The sequence below is a fragment of the Mesocricetus auratus genome, unplaced genomic scaffold, assembly GCF_017639785.1.
Source record: "Mesocricetus auratus isolate SY011 unplaced genomic scaffold, BCM_Maur_2.0 Super-Scaffold_100676, whole genome shotgun sequence".
NCBI classification, from domain to species: domain Eukaryota; kingdom Metazoa; phylum Chordata; class Mammalia; order Rodentia; family Cricetidae; genus Mesocricetus; species Mesocricetus auratus.
In genome coordinates, this window is record NW_024429266.1 from 97,860,388 (window position 1) to 97,878,620 (window position 18,233).

Genomic DNA, 18,233 nt, shown 5'->3' on the forward strand with positions numbered 1-18,233 from the left:
CTCCATTGGGCCTCCTGTCTTCTCGCGTGACTTCCCATTGCCCGCCCAGCTCCAGCAGCCCACGGTTTATTGAGTCCCAGGGTCGTCAGTCACTCCGCGCCTCACGCCCCCTGGGTCCTGCGAGACTCTGACTGGCCGCCCGGGCCCACGGCCCACGATTGGTCGGCGCCGAACGGCAGCCGCATTCAACTGGCTGGTCCGCGCCGTCCGTCACGCCGGCGGCGGGAGGAGGCGCCCCTCTTCCCCCCTCGTCGTCTTCCCAGCCGCTGGTTCCCATCGTGCTCTGCGGCCGTGTGGAGCGAGGCCTTGTTCCCGCGTTGAGCCGCCGCCGCCGCCGCCTCCTCAGCTTGAAGCCTCCGCGCCAGGCCCGTCCGCGCCGCTCCATGTCGGACTACAGCACCGGAGGCCCCCCGCCAGGCCCGCCGCCGCCCGCCGGCGGAGGAGCAGGGGCCGCGGGTGCGGGAGGAGGCCCTCCGCCGGGCCCGCCGGGCGCGGGAGACCGAGGCGGCGGAGGCCCTGGCGGCGGCGGCCCGGGTGGAGGAGGCGCGTCCGGCGGCCCCTCGCAGCCCCCGGGCGGCGGCGGCCCGGGGATCCGCAAAGACGCCTTCGCCGACGCCGTGCAGCGGGCCCGCCAGGTGAGGAGGCCGCGAAGGCGCGTGCGCGCGCGGGGAAGGGGGCGGCGGCGCGCGCGGGGTCGCGGGAGGGTCACGTGGGCGGCGGGCTCGGGGCGGGGAGTCCGGGGCTGCCTCGGTAGGAGGGTGACCCTCGGCGTGCTTCGAGTTAGGGGTGCGCTCAAAGGGGGCCCCCGAGGACCAGACTCTGTGCACTGAACAACCCCTCTCATACGGCGGTTTGGAGACTTGGGGGGTCCCCGACACCCACTCCTGAGCTCTCAGAATAGGGAGGTCGCTGCCTTGGGGTTCCCAGAAGCCGTTCCTGAGTGCACTGGAGGATTCCTCTAGGACCCGCAAAGGTTGCGGGCTGGGACAGTGTCCCCAAGAGCCACCCTCGAGTTTGTTGTACTCTGCGTTTCTATTCGGGAAACAAGGGCTTGTATTCTGGGGGACCACTCCAGAATCCAGGAGGGTTTGTGGTTTGAAGAGGTCCTCCTATACGTCAAAGGCCTGTGGTTTGGCGTGGTGAGGGTGTCCCCAAGAGCCCAGTCCTGGGTTTGCAGCCGAGGACCCCTCCTAAGGAGTCATGTTAGGGAACTTGTCTTAGGACTCGTGATGGCTTGGAATCTGAGGCCGGGGAGCCATTCCTTAGTTCAGAAAGGATGAGGTCGGAGATGCTGGGAGACCCCTCTTGGAACCCATGAGAGGTTGTAATCTTAGGGTCCCCAAGAGCCACCTCAGGTTTTGCAAAAGTAGCATCCAAAGATGCTAGGGGACCACTGTTCAGGCACATGAGAGCTCAGAATCTGAGGGGGTTCCCAAGAGTGAGCACGAACTTAGAAGGTGGGGACCCATCTTAGCACATACTTGGACCCTCCCAGAAGTTCAGCACCTACCTTATAGGTAGGTGTTGCTTTACACATGTCTACCCCGTTTCCAATCAGGACAGGTCCCCCAAACCACCCATTTCCATTTCCGTCCCTTCCCTAGGAAGGGACTTGGTGAGGGGTGGGGCAAAGTCCTTCCTCCTGAGTCTGTTGGAGAGCCTGGGCCTTGGAGTGAGGTGGGGAAGGCAGACATGAGAACTTGCTTTTTACTGTCTGAATTAGTTCAGAAGAGTTGTGTCTCTTGTTTTGATGACAGCACATAGACGTGTCGTGTGCTGTTGTGGCCCCGCTCAGCTTTGCTTACAGCCCCAATCTGGTCACCTCTAAAAGTTAAGTGGCCTGGGCTCACAATGGCTGGTGGTGCCCAGGGCTTGTCCCCAGGCCTTTGGGCTAAGGACTGGCTTCTCCCAGGGTGGGAGGAACCGTTGGGTACTGCCTTGTGTTTGCCTTCCTCACTCCAAGGTGGGGTGGCTTCTAGCATGCCCCTTTTCTGGTCATCCCCTAGAGTGCCTCAATTAAGATGCAGCTTACCCTGGGGGTGGGCGCTGTCAGTTGGGGGTGACAATCCCTGTCAAGGATAAGCACACTTTTGGTTTTTACAGTGGAGTGGTCCAGATGAGTTCAGGATTTGGGGTGTGTTTGCTGGTTTGGGGGAGGGATGATGTGAAGATGCTCCCTGTGCACTTGGAACTCTGCAAAGGGGGCATTTGTTCTGGTCATATGGGGATGTCAGGTGCCTTGAAGACAGAAGCTTGGCTGAGATGTCTCAGGATGCTTTTGTAAAGATTGACAGCTGTGAGAGACAGGAGAGTTGGAAGGACCACACTGGAATCCTGTCCCCCTTGAGTTGCTGTTTCGTTTGCAGTTAGAGTAGTTTGTGAGTACATGTGCTGTCAGTAAGGAAGAACATGGAGTCTGCAGTTCTTAGGAAACTTGGGAGACTCCTAAAAACTTCCAGCGTGTCTATACCTAAACTCCTCTCAAAATCAGGTCAGCCACTCCAGGCCAAGACTGGGGTCAGACTTGAGGGTTGCTTGGTGTGGTGACTCGTCTGTACTTCTAACCCTAGATTGCAGCCAAAATCGGAGGTGATGCTGCTACTACCGTGAATAACAACACTCCTGATTTCGGTTTTGGGGGCCAAAAGAGACAGCTGGAAGATGGAGGTAACTCCTGGTGGTAGTGGTGGCTGGCTTTCACCCTGGAGGGCAGCCTGGGACTGAGAGGAGTACTTTGTCCCACTGGGGCTCGAAGACAGGGGAGTTGCCCAGTTTTTTGTTCCATCTGCCACCCTGAGGTATCAGGTAGCTGAGAGAAGGGCAGGTTAATTGTGACCAGGGAAAACTATAAGTTTTCAAGATTGCTCCTTTCCTGTGGGAGGCTGACACAGGACACAATATCGCCAAGGTTGTTCCTAAGCAGGACACTCGTCCCCTGAGTAGGTCCAGTTCTAATCTGGAAGGACCCTGTGATGTTACTAATGTTCACATGTTAAAAGTGAACTTTGGCCGGGTGGTGGTGGTGCACGCCTTTAATCCCAGCACTCGGGAGGCAGAGGCAGGCAGATCTCTGTGAGTTCGAGGCCGGGCTGGTCCGACAGCTTCTAAAACAGTACAGAGAAACCCTGTCTGGTAAAACAAAAAAAAGTGAAGTTCGTTGGGCTGGAGAGATGGCTAAGAGCACTGGCTGCTCTTCCAAAGGTCCTGAGTTCAATTCCCAGCAACCACATGGTGGCTCACAACCATCTATGAGATCTGGTGCCCTCTTCTGTCCTGCAGGCAAACACATAGGCAGAACACTGCATATTTAATAAATAAATCTTTTTAAAAAAGTGAACTTACTCTGGGGTGGTGAGTGACTTGGGAATGTTGCCCCTTTCTGGGCCAACACCTCTAACCCTCTATCTTGGCTGTCATGCGGTATGGTGGTGACTATGCCTGGAACATGCTGCACCAGCTTTGGGGTTGAGGCGGTGCGGGTGGGTGGTGTCGCATCTGACAGTCTCTCTCATCCACAGACCAGCCAGACAGCAAGAAACTGGCTTCCCAGGGAGACTGTAAGTCCAATGGTGTATGCGTGGGGGGGCATTGGGAGCATTGGGTGTCCAGCACCTGTGTGCTGAGTACCTGTGTGCAGTGGCTCAGAAGGGTTAAGGGTCCTCACGCCTAGAGAAATAGAAACAAAAGCCCTAGAGGTGGGCTTTCATGGGGAAGAGGGCACAGTGCCCTCAGGATGAGATCTAGGCACAGAGCCATGTCGTGGGTACCATCCCCCCCCAATATAAACAGGGCATCGTGGGTTGGGGTTGTGGGGCCTAGATAGGTGCTAAACCAGGCTCTGCTTTAAATTTCTCTCCCCAGCAATTGGTTCTCAACTGGGACCCATCCATCCTCCCCCCAGGTAAGCTGTTCCCTGGCCTTCTGCTGTCTCTGGTTTGGGGGCTGGCATGGAGGCACCTGTGGAGCCAGGGGGTGATGGCAGGCTGGGGATGGAGGGAGGTGTTGTGGCCATGGGAGCAATGTGGCTCCTCATTTCCTCACTGCCCTGCCTGTTTCCCCATTCCCCCACCCTCAGGCACTCAAGAAGCACTGGCCAGGATCAGTTAGATGGTCCCAGGGTGGTTAGAGGCTGTGGGTCTCTGCTGCTGTCTGGTTGCCTCAGATGGCCTGGGCTGAATCTGACCAGGTTGTTGGGATAGGCCATCGATTTTCTTTGAACAAGCCTGTAGTTTCTTGAAATACAATAGACATTGACTGGAGAATGAGATGAACTGTGTATGATGAGTCCCCTTTTTACTGATTACTGATGTCTGGACTGTCAGTGCAGTATGAAAATGTCCAAGCTAGGGAACTCAGCCAATAGAGTTGGGCTGGAGAGATGGCTCAGCAGTTAGCAACACTGACTACTCTTCGGACCTGGGTTCAATTCCCAATACCCGTGTGGCAGTTCACAACTGTCCTTAATTCTATTTCCAGGGTATCTGACACCCAATGGCAAAACACCTATCCACATAAAATATAAAAAGAAGAAAGGAAATTGTTTAGGCCTGGCATTGGTGGTGCACACCTTTAATCCTAGCACTTTGGAGACAGGGGCAGGCAGATAGATCTCTGTGAGTTTTAGGACAGCTACACAAAGAAACCTTGTCTCAAAAAACAACAAATAGATCACAGGCAAGGTGACATACAGCTCTCATCCTGGCTCTTGAGAGGTGGAAGCAGGGGATTAGTTCAAAGCTAGCCTGAGCTACATTGGAATACTGTCTTCAAAAACAAGGGATTGAGTGCTTGTTCCTGTCTGAGGAAATGGGACAGCCCGTGCTGCCTGTAGACTGATGTCCTCAGTCTTCACCCTGGCCCTGAAGCCATTGCCCTTGGGTTGTTAGAGCTTGCAGCAGAAGTGCTTCGGCTGCAAAGGCCAGGCCTTCATTCATCTCCAGGAGAGCTGGGGTCTCTTTCAGCTGCAGGCTGATGTTCAGTGTTTCTTCCACAGGACCTCAATGACAGAAGAGTATAGGGTCCCAGACGGCATGGTGGGCTTGAGTGAGTGTGGGTCCCTGTTAGGAGGGTGGGGGCCGCGGGCTGCTGGTGGGGAGCCTTGATCTGGGTACCCTTGCCGGGCGTTCACCATTCTTCTTTCCTCCCAACCCAGTCATTGGCAGAGGTGGTGAGCAAATTAACAAAATCCAACAGGACTCAGGCTGCAAGGTTCAGATCTCACCAGGTATGGCTCTCCACCTGAAGTTGCCTGGGGTTCGTGCAGAGCTGACTCTGCTGGGTGGGTGCTTCCTGCGTATGCACACAGCACTGCCACTAACGATGACAGGTGCCACAGTAACTGGTGTCCGCCCTCCTCTACGCTCGTAGAGGTCAGGGGTCAGCCGCTTCCAGGGTGATCAGAGCCTGTGGTCTGTGCTGCTATCTGGCTCCCTCGATCAGATGGGATCCAGAGATTGAACTCAGGTCATTGGGGTTCGTGATGAGCATCTTTGCTTCCTGAGTCATGTCCCTGCCCCTTGTTTTTCTTCTTTACATGGTGGGGACCTAGGGAATATGGATTTAGGGTTAGAGGCAGAGTGGCCGGGTCAACCTGGCTCTGAGGCTGTAGGGCCTTGCTCAGGATTCTCTGTTCAGACTTGAGCCATGGTCCTGGATGCTGCTAGGGGATCCCTGAACTGTTTGCTGGAGTCTCCTCTTCCCCTCACCATCCTCTTGCCTTGGCCTCATGTTGCTAGGGTGATGGGGGCATGGCGCTCTACATGCCTACCTCCTGAGTTCTTGAAAAGCAGCCTTCCAGGTGTCTGTTGGCAGGGAGAGTTGCAGACTGTTCTGGAAGTGTCCTGTTCCTCACAGCAGCCCTCTGAGCACTGAGCCTCTCTTTTTCTGCAGATAGTGGTGGCCTCCCTGAGCGCAGTGTGTCCTTGACTGGAGCCCCCGAGTCAGTCCAGTAAGTTCCCAGTTGGGTCTCCTACAGGGGTTAGTGACACCCATGTGTGTCTCCCATCTGACCTGTGCCTAGAGTTGTGTGGATGTGTTGACACCCCCTCTCAATCCAGAGCAGCTCCAGGTCCTTGACCCTACCAAATAGCTCACCTGAGTTGGGGGTGCACTGGATTCACACTCTGAGTGGTCACCCTGTTCTCTCCCCCAGAAAGGCGAAGATGATGCTGGATGACATCGTGTCGCGGGGCCGTGGGGGACCCCCAGGACAGTTCCATGATAACGCTAATGGTGGTCAGAATGGCACGGTGCAGGAGATCATGATCCCCGCTGGCAAGGCTGGCCTGGTCATTGGCAAGGGTGGGGAGACCATCAAGCAGCTACAGGTGCGGAGCGGCATAGGCCAGAACACTAGTCCTCAGCAGGCCCCTGCCAGAGCATACTTCTTACAGGCATTTATCACTGCAGGAACGTGCCGGAGTGAAGATGATTTTAATTCAGGATGGCTCCCAGAATACAAATGTGGACAAGCCACTGAGGATCATCGGGGACCCATACAAAGTACAGGTAAGTGCCCAAGCAGCATGGTCTCCAGTAGGCTCCAGTGTCAGCCCTGACCTGAGGTCTCGCCTGACTGCTGTCAGCAGTAGCCTCTCCTTAGCCCTTCAGCCTCTTTCCTGGGGTGAGCAGCTCTCTAAGGGAGGTGGGTGCTGGGCAGTACACTTGGCCTGTGCCCACTGTCCAGTGTGCTGTGTTCACAGCAAGCTTGTGAGATGGTGATGGACATCCTTCGAGAACGTGACCAGGGCGGCTTTGGGGACCGCAATGAGTATGGATCTCGAGTTGGTGGAGGCATCGATGTGAGTGGAGCGCTGCCGAGGGGTGGGCAGTGGGTGCGGGCAGAGCTAAGGGCACGGTGGACATCCTGTGCCTCCTGGTCTCCCAGGTGCCTGTGCCCCGGCACTCGGTTGGTGTGGTCATTGGCCGGAGTGGAGAGATGATCAAGAAGATCCAGAATGACGCTGGTGTGCGCATCCAGTTCAAACAAGGTCAGGGGTGGACACCACCTTGGCCCAGGCAGTGGCATTGCCCCTGCCACTGCCCCCATTGCGCCAAGGGCCTACAGAAAGCTGATGTTCAGTTCCTGTCAGTTGCTATTCAGAAACCATTGTTTCCCCAAGCTTAGCTAATTTTATGGGCCTCCAAGGTGGGAGGACACTCGTGCTGCCTCTGAGAGGTGGGGGCTTGTTCTGGGAAACGGGCTTCCATGCTAGCCCAGCTGCATGGCAGTGTCAGGTCATGGGAACTGGTCTCTAACAGAGGTGTAGTCAAGGAGCTTGGCCTTACTTTAAGTGAGTAACCATTTCTCGGTGTGGATGTCAGATGACGGGACAGGCCCTGAGAAGATTGCTCACATCATGGGGCCTCCGGATCGGTGTGAGCACGCAGCCCGGATCATCAATGACCTCCTCCAGAGCCTTCGGAGTGGACCCCCAGGTCCTCCAGGGGCCCCTGGCATGCCTCCTGGGGGCAGGGGCCGGGGCCGAGGCCAAGGGAACTGGGGCCCTCCTGGAGGGGAGATGACCTTCTCCATTCCTACCCACAAGTGTGGACTGGTCATTGGCCGAGGTGAGTCCCTGAGGCTCTGCCCTTCCCCTGCCTGGCTCTGCACTCGCCGGCCCTTCACTAGCTGTCATCCCACAGGTGGTGAGAACGTGAAGGCCATTAATCAGCAGACGGGCGCCTTTGTGGAGATATCTCGGCAACTGCCGCCCAATGGGGACCCCAACTTCAAGTTGTTTGTCATCCGGGGCTCTCCCCAGCAGATTGACCATGCAAAGCAGCTCATTGAGGAGAAGATTGAGGTGGGTTCCATGGGGTGCTGGTGAAGGTGCTCCCTCCCCTTTGGTCGGCTAACCACAGCTGCCACTTCTCTCCCCAGGGTCCTCTCTGCCCAGTTGGACCAGGCCCTGGAGGACCAGGCCCTGCTGGACCCATGGGGCCTTTCAACCCTGGACCCTTCAACCAGGGGCCTCCAGGAGCACCCCCACAGTGAGTATTCCTTGGCTTATTGGGTTGTGTGTGGGGTTATGGGGCCTGGCACAGGAGGGTCAGGTTTGTTCAGCCTGTGTGATAGGCGCTGTAAGAGACTCTGCTGCCTTTACCCTGCTCTCCATCCTGTGTGTGTCAGCCCCAGCTTTTGGGGTTGGTAGGGGCTTCTGTTTCCACTCTCATTGACCACCTCTCCCCCCTGCAGTGCCGGTGGTCCCCCTCCTCACCAGTACCCGCCTCAGGGCTGGGGCAATACCTACCCCCAGTGGCAACCGCCTGCCCCTCACGACCCAAGTAAGTATCAGCACCTCATAGGGAATTGGAGGGGTGCCGCGCCAACTGCTCTGCCTCCCTCAATTGATACGTCTTCCTATAGACAAAGCTGCCGCAGCAGCTGCAGACCCCAATGCTGCCTGGGCCGCCTACTACTCCCATTACTACCAGCAACCCCCAGGTCCTGTGCCAGGCCCTGCCCCAGCTCCTGCAGCTCCTCCTGCGCAGGGGGAGCCCCCCCAGCCTCCACCCACGGGCCAGTCGGACTACACCAAGGCTTGGGAAGAGTATTACAAGAAAATAGGTAAGTTTGGTGCCAGGGAGCAGTGGGGGGTATCCCACAGAGTCCAGCTGCCCTGACACCCTGTTCCTCAGGCCAGCAGCCCCAGCAGCCTGGAGCACCCCCACAGCAGGACTACACCAAGGCCTGGGAGGAATACTACAAGAAGCAAGGTGAGCTTTTGGGTGCGGTCAGAGGTGGGGCTACAGGTGGGAGTGGGTTCTTCTGCCAACCACTCATGTCCTCTCTGCCCACAGCGCAAGTGGCCACTGGTGGCGGTCCTGGAGCACCCCCTGGCTCCCAGCCTGATTACAGTGCTGCCTGGGCTGAGTATTACAGACAGCAGGCCGCTTACTACGGACAGACCCCAGGCCCTGGTGGCCCGCAGCCACCTCCCACCCAGCAGGGACAGCAGCAGGCAAGTGGGAACTGCCACCCTCCTCCTCCTCCTTTCTCCTTCCAACCCCCGGCCACCGTCCATCCTGCCTTAGTGGGTAGCGCCGGAAACCCTTTCCCCTGCGGGGTGTGCCCTTGATGCAAGCCAGCCTCGGGCGCGTGGCCAGAGTCTCCCGGAGCCCGCAGCCCCACCGCTGGGAAGCGCCCGCTGGGTGCAGAGGCTCACGGAAGAGGCTCCTCCGGCAGCCGCTGTTGGTGCAACGTTGTCGGGTGCTGGGGGCACCAGCCGAAAAGGTGGAACTCTGAACTGCTGGGGTGTCCCGGGTGGGGCAGGAAGAGGGGACTGCGCTGGGCGCCATGCCAGTTGCTGAACCTGCTCGCTCAAAATCTGGCCACTTGGGAAGAAAATGTGTATTTTTCCCCCCTTCTCAGCATCACTATTTGGGTTTTATTCTTTTTTATTGTTTTATTTTTTTAAAACCACCATCTTTATCCCCCATGTCCAAGTAACTGCGTGTTGCAGGCGGCCCTGGCTCTGCTGGGATGGAGGAGCCCACTGAGGGGACTGGGCCCTCCCTGCCTGGCGAGGCCACCTCTTGTGCACTTGCCTCTGTGTCCCGGTCTTGTCTGTGAAGTGGGCATGACGATCGTTGCCACCTTCCAACCTACCTCACAGGGGTGTTGTGGGGACACCATGATCTGAATGTTGTGACGCCGAGCCGCCGCCTCCCTCCTCCGTCCCCCTCCCCACCCTGGCACTTCGCCCCTGTGTGCCCCTTCTGTGCCTCTTGGCTTCTTCTGCTGCAGACCCCTCCTCCTCTTCCTTCTGCTTCTCCTCCACCAAGGAGCAGTCTGACTTCCCTGGAGTCCCCAAGACAGACAGTCACAGCCCCCTGCCTGGCCTGTGCAGGCTTGGGCCCTGGCCTCCTGGCCCGCTGCCTGGAGTCGCAGCCTCTGGCACCCCAGCCGCCCTCCTGCCGTGACCATTCCTGTCTCTCCCTCTCCGCAGGCAATTGAAGCAAATGGATATGAACTTCATCTGTGAAAATGTTTTTTTCCTCCATTTTTGTTCCATTTGGGGGCTTTATTGGTTTCTATATTTGATTGGTTTGGTGAGAGAGCAACGGCCGCCCGGAGTGCAGGGCCCCCCTCATGCTGAGGCGTTCCCTCTCTCGTTCTGTGTCTCACATCTTTTTCCTTCCAAAATCGGGATCCTTCATGTTGAGCCAGCCTTAGAAAATAGCGAGAATTTAACCTCTGCCAAAAAAGTTTAAAAATTAAATCACAAAGAGCAGAACAAAACCTATAAAATGATATATATATAGAAATATATAAATCTCTATCCCCCAGCCTCCGAGCCTACCCCTCTGAGGGAAGCGGTTCACTTTCTCCCTACTGCCCGGGGCCCTATTCTTGTTTTTAATAAACTTTTTAAAGGAAAGAAAGTCACTCTTGCTATCTCTTTTTTTCGTTTTTTTTTAGTTAGAGTTGGAACATTCCTTGGACCAGGTGTGGGTGTCGCAGGCCCCTCCTGCCCTGCCCATCTATCTGTCTCTCCCCCTCTCCCCACTCTCTCCCCCCTGCTCTTTCCTGGCTCCACCCTGTACCCGCCCCAACCCCCAGGACTGGCCTGGTACGTTGTCATCTGTTGAAGATGAGATAAACTGAGAAAAAAAAAATGAGAACAAAAAAAATTGTATGGCAGTTTTTACTTTTTATCGCTCGTTTTTAACTTCACAAATAAATGGTAACAAAACCTCCCCGTGTCTTGCTGGCTGCCATCTGTCTCCCACCCTTCAAGTACACTTCTGAAACATCATCTTTGTAGATGTTGTGAACATAACCCTGGTAATGGTGACTGGAGGTGAGCAGCTTCGTGTTTGGGGGGTTTTGTCTTGGTTTCTAGGGCACGGTTGGCAGGTGCCAGTTTTCCTAACTTCCTTCCCGTGCACACGGCTGTGCTTGTGGAGGAAGCGGATGAGTGGGTAGAGGAGATAGAGTGTAGCCCCTTCCTTTTGGGGAGCCTGCCCAGCCATCTGCACTCTAGCCCCCTGGGACCCAGGGAACTAGGCACTGAGGAGGGTCCCAGGGGCTCATGTTCCCATGGATGTGGCCACACTTGTCACTAAGGCTGCCTTGTGGAAGCATCCCGCTGGGGCACAGGTCTAACTCTGTGTGTGTCTAACATGGAGTGGGAAGTAGAGGTCAACCTGGGTCAGTCAGTCAAGGCCAGGGAGACGGCACTGCTGGTCTCAAAGTCAGGTGCAGTGCCTCCTCTGTACCCCAACCAGATGCAAGGGGAACGTAGGGGCCACAGCATCAGGGTCAAAAGAACCTAATCCTCAAAGCTGTCCACAGACTACCTGCAAACCATGGCACTCTACAAAAATGACCAGGCAGCTACCACCTCTAGGTGAAGTTTCCTTCTGGCTGTACTAGGTGCCACAAGGGTCCTGTTATCACCAGGGTCTCACCTCACAGGCCTGGGTCCTGTGTGCTGTGGGGAATGGGGTAGGCCAGACGTCAGCCCCTCCCTGTCTCACTGCAGACTCTCAATGACGAAGCAGCACTTGGCAAAAATGCTCTCAGGGGCTTCTTCAGCCAAGATCTAGGGGAGAGGAAGCCATGGGGCCAAGGGTGCAGCCCGTGGCAAGAGCTATGAACCCATAACCCCTTGGAGGCAAGCCCCTGGTGTGCAGCCTCGGTGGCAGCAATGGGTGGGAGGGGGCGGGGAATAGACACCCTATGGGTGCAGGGAGCAGGAGAGGGCAATTTCCGGTGCTTGTTTCTCCCAGGCATGAGGACACCACCAAAGTCCCTTATCTAACTCCCTTGTGCTGACACTAACTGCCCCCCAGCAGGTGCTGAGCCAGACAAGTGGGCGCCCCAGGGCTTCATGGCTACACTGGTGGCAGTAGCGGCCTCACTAGCTTTCAGGAGCTGCAAGCACATCAGTTGCTACACCTGTCAGTGCTCTCGAGACTGATGGAGGGGTTATATGAGTTCTAGGCCAGCCTGGGCTACATGAGGCCTCAGCCTGTGCTGCTCTATGGAAATGGAACCCCCTCACTACAAACCGGGGAAAATGGCAGACCCAGGCTGATAAAGTGGGGCTCCCCTTCTGGGTACCCACATTTCGCAGAAGGTTCTTTTGCTGGTAGAAGGTCAGGACAGGCTCACAGAGGGTGTAGTGGGTCTCCAGGCGCTTGTGGATGGCCGGCTCTGAATCGTCTGCTCGGTGCTCCACCTGTCCACGTTGCAACACTCTCCGCACCATGGTCTCCATGGAGCAGTCAAACACCATGACTATGTTGGGGGCCCTGCCCACCTAGGCAGTAACCCAACAGGAAAGGGTGAGGTGAGGAGAGGGTCTCACACAGGTTCCCAAGAGACCAAGAGCCTGGGGAGATACCAGGCTACTGAGAACAAAAGGCTGGGTGGGGTGTGTGTGTGATATAAATTCAATGTTTGTGGATGTAACGAGTCACCTATACAGAAGCTAAAAACTGAACTCCAGTCCTCTGCAGACAGCAATATACACTCTTGGGTTTTTTTTTGTTTTTTGGTTTTGGTTTTGGTTTTTGGTTTTTTCGAGACAGGGTTTCTCTGTGGCTTTGGAGGCTGTCCTGGAACTCACTTTGTAGACCAGGCTGGCCTCGAACTCACAGAGATCCACCTGCCTCTGCCTCCCAAGTGCTGGGATTAAAGGCGTGCGCCACCAACGCCTGACCTGGCTCTCTTTTTTTCTTTGTTTGTTTTTCCCTCTTCTTTTGGACGGGGTCTCATGAAGTCCAGGATGAACCTGAACCCCAATTGTCCTGTTCCACTTCCCCAGTCCAGTGCTGGGGTGACAGGTGTGCACCACCATGCCTGGTTTCTTGCTTTCTGTGAGGACAGAGACACCACCAAAGTCCCTTATCTTCCACACATCCTTAGCTGACACTAATAGAGTTTCACTTCTACACAGGGCCTGGGGACGGAGCCCAGGGCTTCGAATATGGGAAGCCAGTGCTCTGTGTAAAAGGGTGAAGGTCACCTGCTGCCCAGACCATGCCCCCAGCTCCTCACGGGGAGGGGGGTGGATTATAGGCAGGGGTTCCACCCCTTAACTACACCTCCAACCTCTCACTGGGGACTCTAGGCAGGCGCTCCATCCCTGAGCCATATCTCAGCCCCTTGGGGATTTTATGGGTGTTAGAGAACCACCAGGCTTCATTCTTCAAGTCTTTAAGACAAAGGTCTATTCTGTGTGCGTACCATAGCGTGCACCCATAGTTAGAGCGCAGTGAAAGAGTACTTGTAGAGCCGGGCGGTGGTGGCGCACGCCTTTAATCCCAGCACTCAGGAGGCAGAGGAAGGCGGATCTCTGTGAGTTAGAGGCCGGGCTGGACTGATAGCCTCCAAAACAATACAGAGAAACCCTGTCTCGTAAAAAAAAAAAAAAAAAAAAAAAAAAAGAATGAGTACTTGTACTTGGGGAGGACCCAGTTTGATTCCCAGCTTCCACATGATGGCTCACAACTGCTCTAAGTCCAGTTCCAGGGGATCCAATGCAATCTTCATACCTAGACCTCAAAAGCAGACCAGTCAGGCTTATCTGTGGTGGGTATACATGCATGCAAGCAAAACACTCATATATGCATAAATTTAAATATCCTTTTTTTTTTCCGAGACAAGGTTTCTCTGTGGCTTTGGAGGCTGTCCTGGAACTAGCTCTTGTAGACCAGGCTGGTCTCGAACTCACAGAGATCTGCCTGCCTCTGCTTCCCGAGTGCTGGGATTAAAGGCATGCGCCATCAACGCCCGGCTTAAATATCTTTTTAAAAGGAATTAACTATTACCTGTCCAGCCAACAGCTTGCTGTGATGATGCATGCCTGTGTCCTAGTGTTTAGTGGGCCTAGGCAGGAGGATTGCAGGGGCTTCCTGGCTATAGAGAGACACTGTCGCAAGAAACAGCCAAAAACAAATACAAGCCAGCCAGCCAATGCTGCCTCACTGTCATCCTAGTGCTGGGGAGGTGGAGGCAGGAGCATCAACATCAAGGCCATCCTTGCGTACTTAAAGAGTTAGAGGCCAGCCTGGGCTACATGAGACACTGAAGACTGAGGCTGCTCCACCCTGACTCCCAGCCCACAGTTCCCTTTGGGTTACAGTTTCACAGTTTAAAAATCTGTGACTGATATTTAAACAAGGTGGGGGGATTGCTAATTCTGCATCCCAGCTCCCAGCCTCTCATAAAACCACTGGCTTGGTAACGTGGGGCCTGCACATCCCCATGGCAACAGCAGTGGGAATGCTTCCTGAGCCCATTGGCAACACAATGCATGAATAAATTCACCCTCTGGAATCTTCCATCAGCTCGCACCATCAGCATCTACGTGTGCTTGTGAATATGGAGGCCAACAGTACTTCCCAGTGGTGTTCCTCCACCTTAGTTTCTTTTTGGTTTTGTTTTGTTAGGTTAAATCTTTTTTTTTTTTTTAATGTGTGTATGAACCATCCCAGAACTCAGGAGGCAGAGGCAGGCGGATCTCTAAGATAGAGTCCAGTCTGGTGTACAAATCCAGTTTCAGGACAGCCAGGGCTACACAGAGAAACCCTGTGTCGAAAAACAAAACAAATGTATGCGTGTTTTGCCTGGGTGAGTTTATGTGCACCGTATACACACAGAAGCCTGTAGGGCCAGAAGAGGGCGTCAGATCCCCTGAAACGAGTTACAGGTGGTTGTGAACCATGTAGGTGCTGGGAACTGAACTAAAGAGGAGTCAGTGCTCTTAACAGCTGAGTCCTCCTCAGGCCTAAAGTTTTGCTTTTTTGGTATTTTTATTTATATTTCATGTATGAATGCAAGTATACCTGCAGGCCAGAAAAGGGCATCCCATCCTATGACAGATGGCTGGGAGCCACCATGTGGTTGCTGGGAATTGAACTCGATCTCTGGAAGAGCAATCGGTGTTCTTAACCACTGAGCCATCTCTACAGTCCATGTTTTTGTTTGTTTGTTTGTTTGTTTGTTTGTTTGAGACAGCTGAACTCTACATGTAGCTTGGGCTGGCCTGGAAATCATAATCTTCCTACCTTACAGGCTCCCAGTGCTGAGGTCACAGGCCTGTGCCTCTGTGCGGCCTTCTAACCCTTTCTGCACATATGCGGGCTGGGGGAGCGGGGCAGAGGGCTCGCCCAGCTGCTGCCCTGGGTTCCACCCTCTGCACATAAACCAGGTGTGGTAGCACAGGCCTGCCATTCCATACTGACACCCCAAAGGCAGAGGCAGGAAGGTTAGGACTTCAAGGTCAGCCTGTCCTACTTAAGAGTTTGAGACTAGCCTAGGCTATGAGAGCAGAAGGAAGGAAGGAAGGAAGGAAGGAAGGAAGGAAGGAAGGAAGGAAGGAAGGAAGGAAGGAAGGAAGCCAGGCCTGCCTCCCAGCCTCAGGTCCCACCTCATCATCCGCTAGGGCTTTTAAGGGGAGTGGAGCCGGGCGTTGGTGGCGCACACCTTTAATCCCAGCACTCAGGAGGCAGAGGCAGGCGGATCTCTGTGAGTTCGAGATCAGCCTGGACTACCAAGGGAGTTCCAGGACAGCCTCCAAAGCCACAGAGAAACCCTGTCTTGAAAAACCAAAAAAAAAAAAAAAAAAAAAAGAGTGGAGGAGGGTAGCGTAGAACCCCCAAGCAGGCATACACACCCAAGGACACGGGTTGAGGCACTCACAATCCGCTCAAACTCTTTGGCCTGTTCCAACTCTCTGGGGAAGCCATCGATGAGGAAGCCTCGACTCTTTGGACGAGCCAACAGGTTGTCGCAGACCATGTCCAGAATGAGTCCCTGAGAACAAAAGTGCACGGACTCAAGACCCAGTGCTCAGGACCTGTCATCCTGGAGAGGCCAGGGGACCTGTCACCCTGGAGAGGCCAGGTGCTGCAAAGGTCATTCAGTCTGGAGTTCACATGAGGCAGAAACAAAACCTCAATCACTGGCTTCCTCTAGGAGACTGGGTCTCTCTGTGCAGCCCTGGCTGTCTTAGAACTCATAGACCAGGCTGGCCTCGAACTCCCAGAGATATGACTGCTCTGCCTTCCAAATACTGGGATTAAAGGAGTGCAACACCACCTCTTAGAAATTTATTTACTCTTAGGCCGGGCAGTGGCGGCGCACGCCTTTAATCCCAGCACTCGGGAGGCAGAGGCAGGCGGATCTCTGTGAGTTCGAGGCTGGGCTGGACCGACAGCCTCCAAAACAATACAGAGAAACCCTGTCTCGTAAAAACCAAAAAAAAAAAAAAAAAAAAAAAGAAATTTGTTTTTGGCCAGCTAGTGGTGGTGCAGGACAGGCTCAAAAGCTACAGAGAAGCCTTGTCTCAAAAATGATTTTTTTTTAAAAAGTTAATTTTGTTGGGTAGTGGTGGCACATGCCTTTAATCCCAGCACTCTGGAGGGAAGTGGATCTCTGTGAGTTCCAAGCCAGCCTGGTCTACAGACTGAGTTCCAGGACAGCCAGGGCTACACAGAGAAACCCTGTCTTGAGGAAACAAACAAACAAAAGTTTCTTAGAGCTCTTTATTATTTTTCTAGTTCTGGGGTTGTACATGCGCCACACACGGCATGTGGCGGCAGAAGACAACATATGTTGGTTCTCTCCTATCACAAAGGCTGGGCATTCAGAAGGGCTTTCACCCATGGTGCCATCTCTCTGACCCGTGGCATGAACTCTCTGTGTGGTCACAGACACCACCATACTCATCTTCCTGAGTGCTGGGTGCCCAGTGTGTACCCGGTTTCTATGGTGCTGGGATGGCACCCAGGACTTGGTGCATTCTAGGTGAGCGCTCTACCAACGGACCTCCCCCGCAGGCTTCAGCAGGGCTTCTTTTGATAAGAGTTTTATTTGTATGAATGTTTGCCTACATGGATGTCTGTGCACGTATGCAAAGCCCTCAGAGCATAGAAGAGGGCATCAGGTCCCTTGGATGTGAGCCGCCATGTGGGTGCTGGGAACCAAACCCAGGCCCTGGGCCAAAGCAGCAGGTGCGGTTAACGGGCCCACTTCAGTCTTCTCTGGGAAGTGTCTGCTGACACTTCCCAGAGACACCCTGGCTTCCTGGGGACTCTGTGCTGCCTTGCCCCGCCCCCCTTCACTCTCACCGTGGGCACCAGGAGTCCCTGCTGCATGATGTCCCGGATCTTCCGGCCCCGCTGGGTGCTGCTCTGAGCCTCCTCCCGCAGCAGCTGGCCCAGCCCCACGTGGCAGAAGCCGTACTTGGTGGCCATGTTTCTGCACTGTGTCCCTTTCCCGCTGCCGGGGCCGCCCACCACGAAGATGATCAGGGGGGACTTCAGGACATCTGCGGTGTTCAGGGAAGACAGTGGGTACTAGTGCGTGTCTTTAGGGTGCCCTGGTCTCGAATCGAAGGATCCCAGTGCTGGGATTCTCTTGAGTCATTTGCACAGGCCTCCTTGGAGCACTCCAGTAATTCCATCAGCCCATTTCACAGACAATGAAAGGAGAGACCCTCAAGGTCCCCCAGCCGCACCCTGCTCAGCCCAGCATGCGGTGGTCCTGACTATCCTGCCTGCTTACGTCTATAGCTGTATCACTCCTGCCCCGCCTCAGACCCCCATGTCTTCCACAGTCAGCCATGGTTCTTTGTCCCTTTGCACTCGCTTTGGTCCCCCTAGCCAGCCTCAGTAACCCAGGGCGCATGGCCCTTGAGGGTGAAGAAATGAATGTCTCAGAGTCAGTAGTTTACGGTTCAAGGCTTGTGCCTCCCTCGTGCCTCTGCTTAACCAACTCCTGTGCATCCCTCAGGCCCCTTTCTCTGAAACCTTCCTCTGGGGTTGTTAATTGCCGTTTTCGGAGACTGGCCCCACCACGCGTCACCTCCCAAGGGGTGGGGAGAGGGCGCGCGCGCGCAGCTGCGTTCCTGCCGGGTTAGTAGTGTGCGCACCCCCGCAGGGTGGGGGACCTGCTCCCACGCCCCGTCCGTGACCCCTGTAAGCCAGCCACCCCACGACGTTACCCTTCTCCTGGGGCCTCAAATCTCTGCCCACCTGGGGCAGCGTGGACTCGCACAGACCCATCTCGCCCGCATGCCGGGGTACGCGGGGACCCGCTCCCCACCCGTCCCGACCCCTCGGCTCCGCTCTACGTCACAAGGGGCCCATTTTGCAAGATGCCGGGGACCCCGCAGGCCCGGGGACACAGAAAACGGAGTCCCAGGCTCGCCCCGAGAGTTCTCCCGCGGAGCCCGCCGCGGTTGCTGTGGCAACGCGGCCTCCGCGCCCGCTTCTTG

The 18,233-nt window shown here is 55.3% G+C and overlaps 2 protein-coding genes across 5 annotated transcripts; one reads left to right on the plus strand and one right to left on the minus strand.

Moving 5' to 3' along the window:
• Window positions 1-227: 227 nt before the first annotated feature.
• Window positions 228-10,701, plus strand: LOC101844758 (KH-type splicing regulatory protein). The gene is made up of 18 exons (XM_040739294.1): window positions 228-635; window positions 2,571-2,667; window positions 3,519-3,557; window positions 3,862-3,901; window positions 4,994-5,043; window positions 5,153-5,224; window positions 5,890-5,947; window positions 6,152-6,326; window positions 6,409-6,507; window positions 6,702-6,800; window positions 6,887-6,989; window positions 7,324-7,569; window positions 7,645-7,805; window positions 7,883-7,992; window positions 8,198-8,286; window positions 8,369-8,569; window positions 8,641-8,718; window positions 8,803-10,701. Exons 1-18 carry the CDS (start codon window positions 384-386, stop codon window positions 9,078-9,080), a joined length of 2,247 nt encoding a protein of 748 aa, XP_040595228.1. The 5' UTR covers window positions 228-383; the 3' UTR covers window positions 9,081-10,701.
• On the minus strand, window positions 9,382-18,214 carry LOC101822414 (adenylate kinase isoenzyme 1). Of its 4 annotated transcripts, XM_040739302.1 has the most exons (7): window positions 17,961-18,212; window positions 17,086-17,285; window positions 15,656-15,769; window positions 12,075-12,269; window positions 11,416-11,549; window positions 10,572-10,605; window positions 9,382-10,198 (listed from the first exon to the last, which is right to left on the minus strand). In XM_040739302.1, exons 1-5 carry the CDS (start codon window positions 18,019-18,021, stop codon window positions 11,481-11,483), a joined length of 639 nt encoding a protein of 212 aa, XP_040595236.1. In that variant the 5' UTR covers window positions 18,022-18,212; the 3' UTR covers window positions 9,382-10,198; window positions 10,572-10,605; window positions 11,416-11,480. The 4 variants fall into 4 exon arrangements, with proteins under 4 accessions (XP_040595236.1, XP_040595237.1, XP_040595238.1 ...); XM_040739303.1 differs by lacking the exon at window positions 10,572-10,605 and having other exon boundaries at window positions 11,421-11,549; window positions 17,961-18,214; XM_040739304.1 differs by lacking the exon at window positions 10,572-10,605 and having other exon boundaries at window positions 17,961-18,214.
• Window positions 18,215-18,233: the final 19 nt, after the last annotated feature.

Excerpts from the sequence above, each read along its gene's own strand:
- LOC101844758 (XM_040739294.1), top strand. The coding sequence starts at position 384 with ATGTCGGACTACAGCACCGGAGGCCCCCCGCCAGGCCCGCCGCCGCCC. Across the intron at positions 3,902-4,993 it reads CCCATCCATCCTCCCCCCAG|GACCTCAATGACAGAAGAGT; the intron begins GTAAGCTGTTCC and ends TTTCTTCCACAG. Across the intron at positions 5,044-5,152 it reads AGACGGCATGGTGGGCTTGA|TCATTGGCAGAGGTGGTGAG; the intron begins GTGAGTGTGGGT and ends CTCCCAACCCAG.
- LOC101822414 (XM_040739303.1), bottom strand. The coding sequence starts at position 18,021 with ATGGGTCTGTGCGAGTCCACGCTGCCCCAGGTGGGCAGAGATTTGAGG. Across the intron at positions 17,286-17,960 it reads TTTGAGGCCCCAGGAGAAGG|ATGTCCTGAAGTCCCCCCTG; the intron begins GTAACGTCGTGG and ends TGAACACCGCAG. Across the intron at positions 15,770-17,085 it reads AGGGACTCCTGGTGCCCACG|GGACTCATTCTGGACATGGT; the intron begins GTGAGAGTGAAG and ends TTTTGTTCTCAG.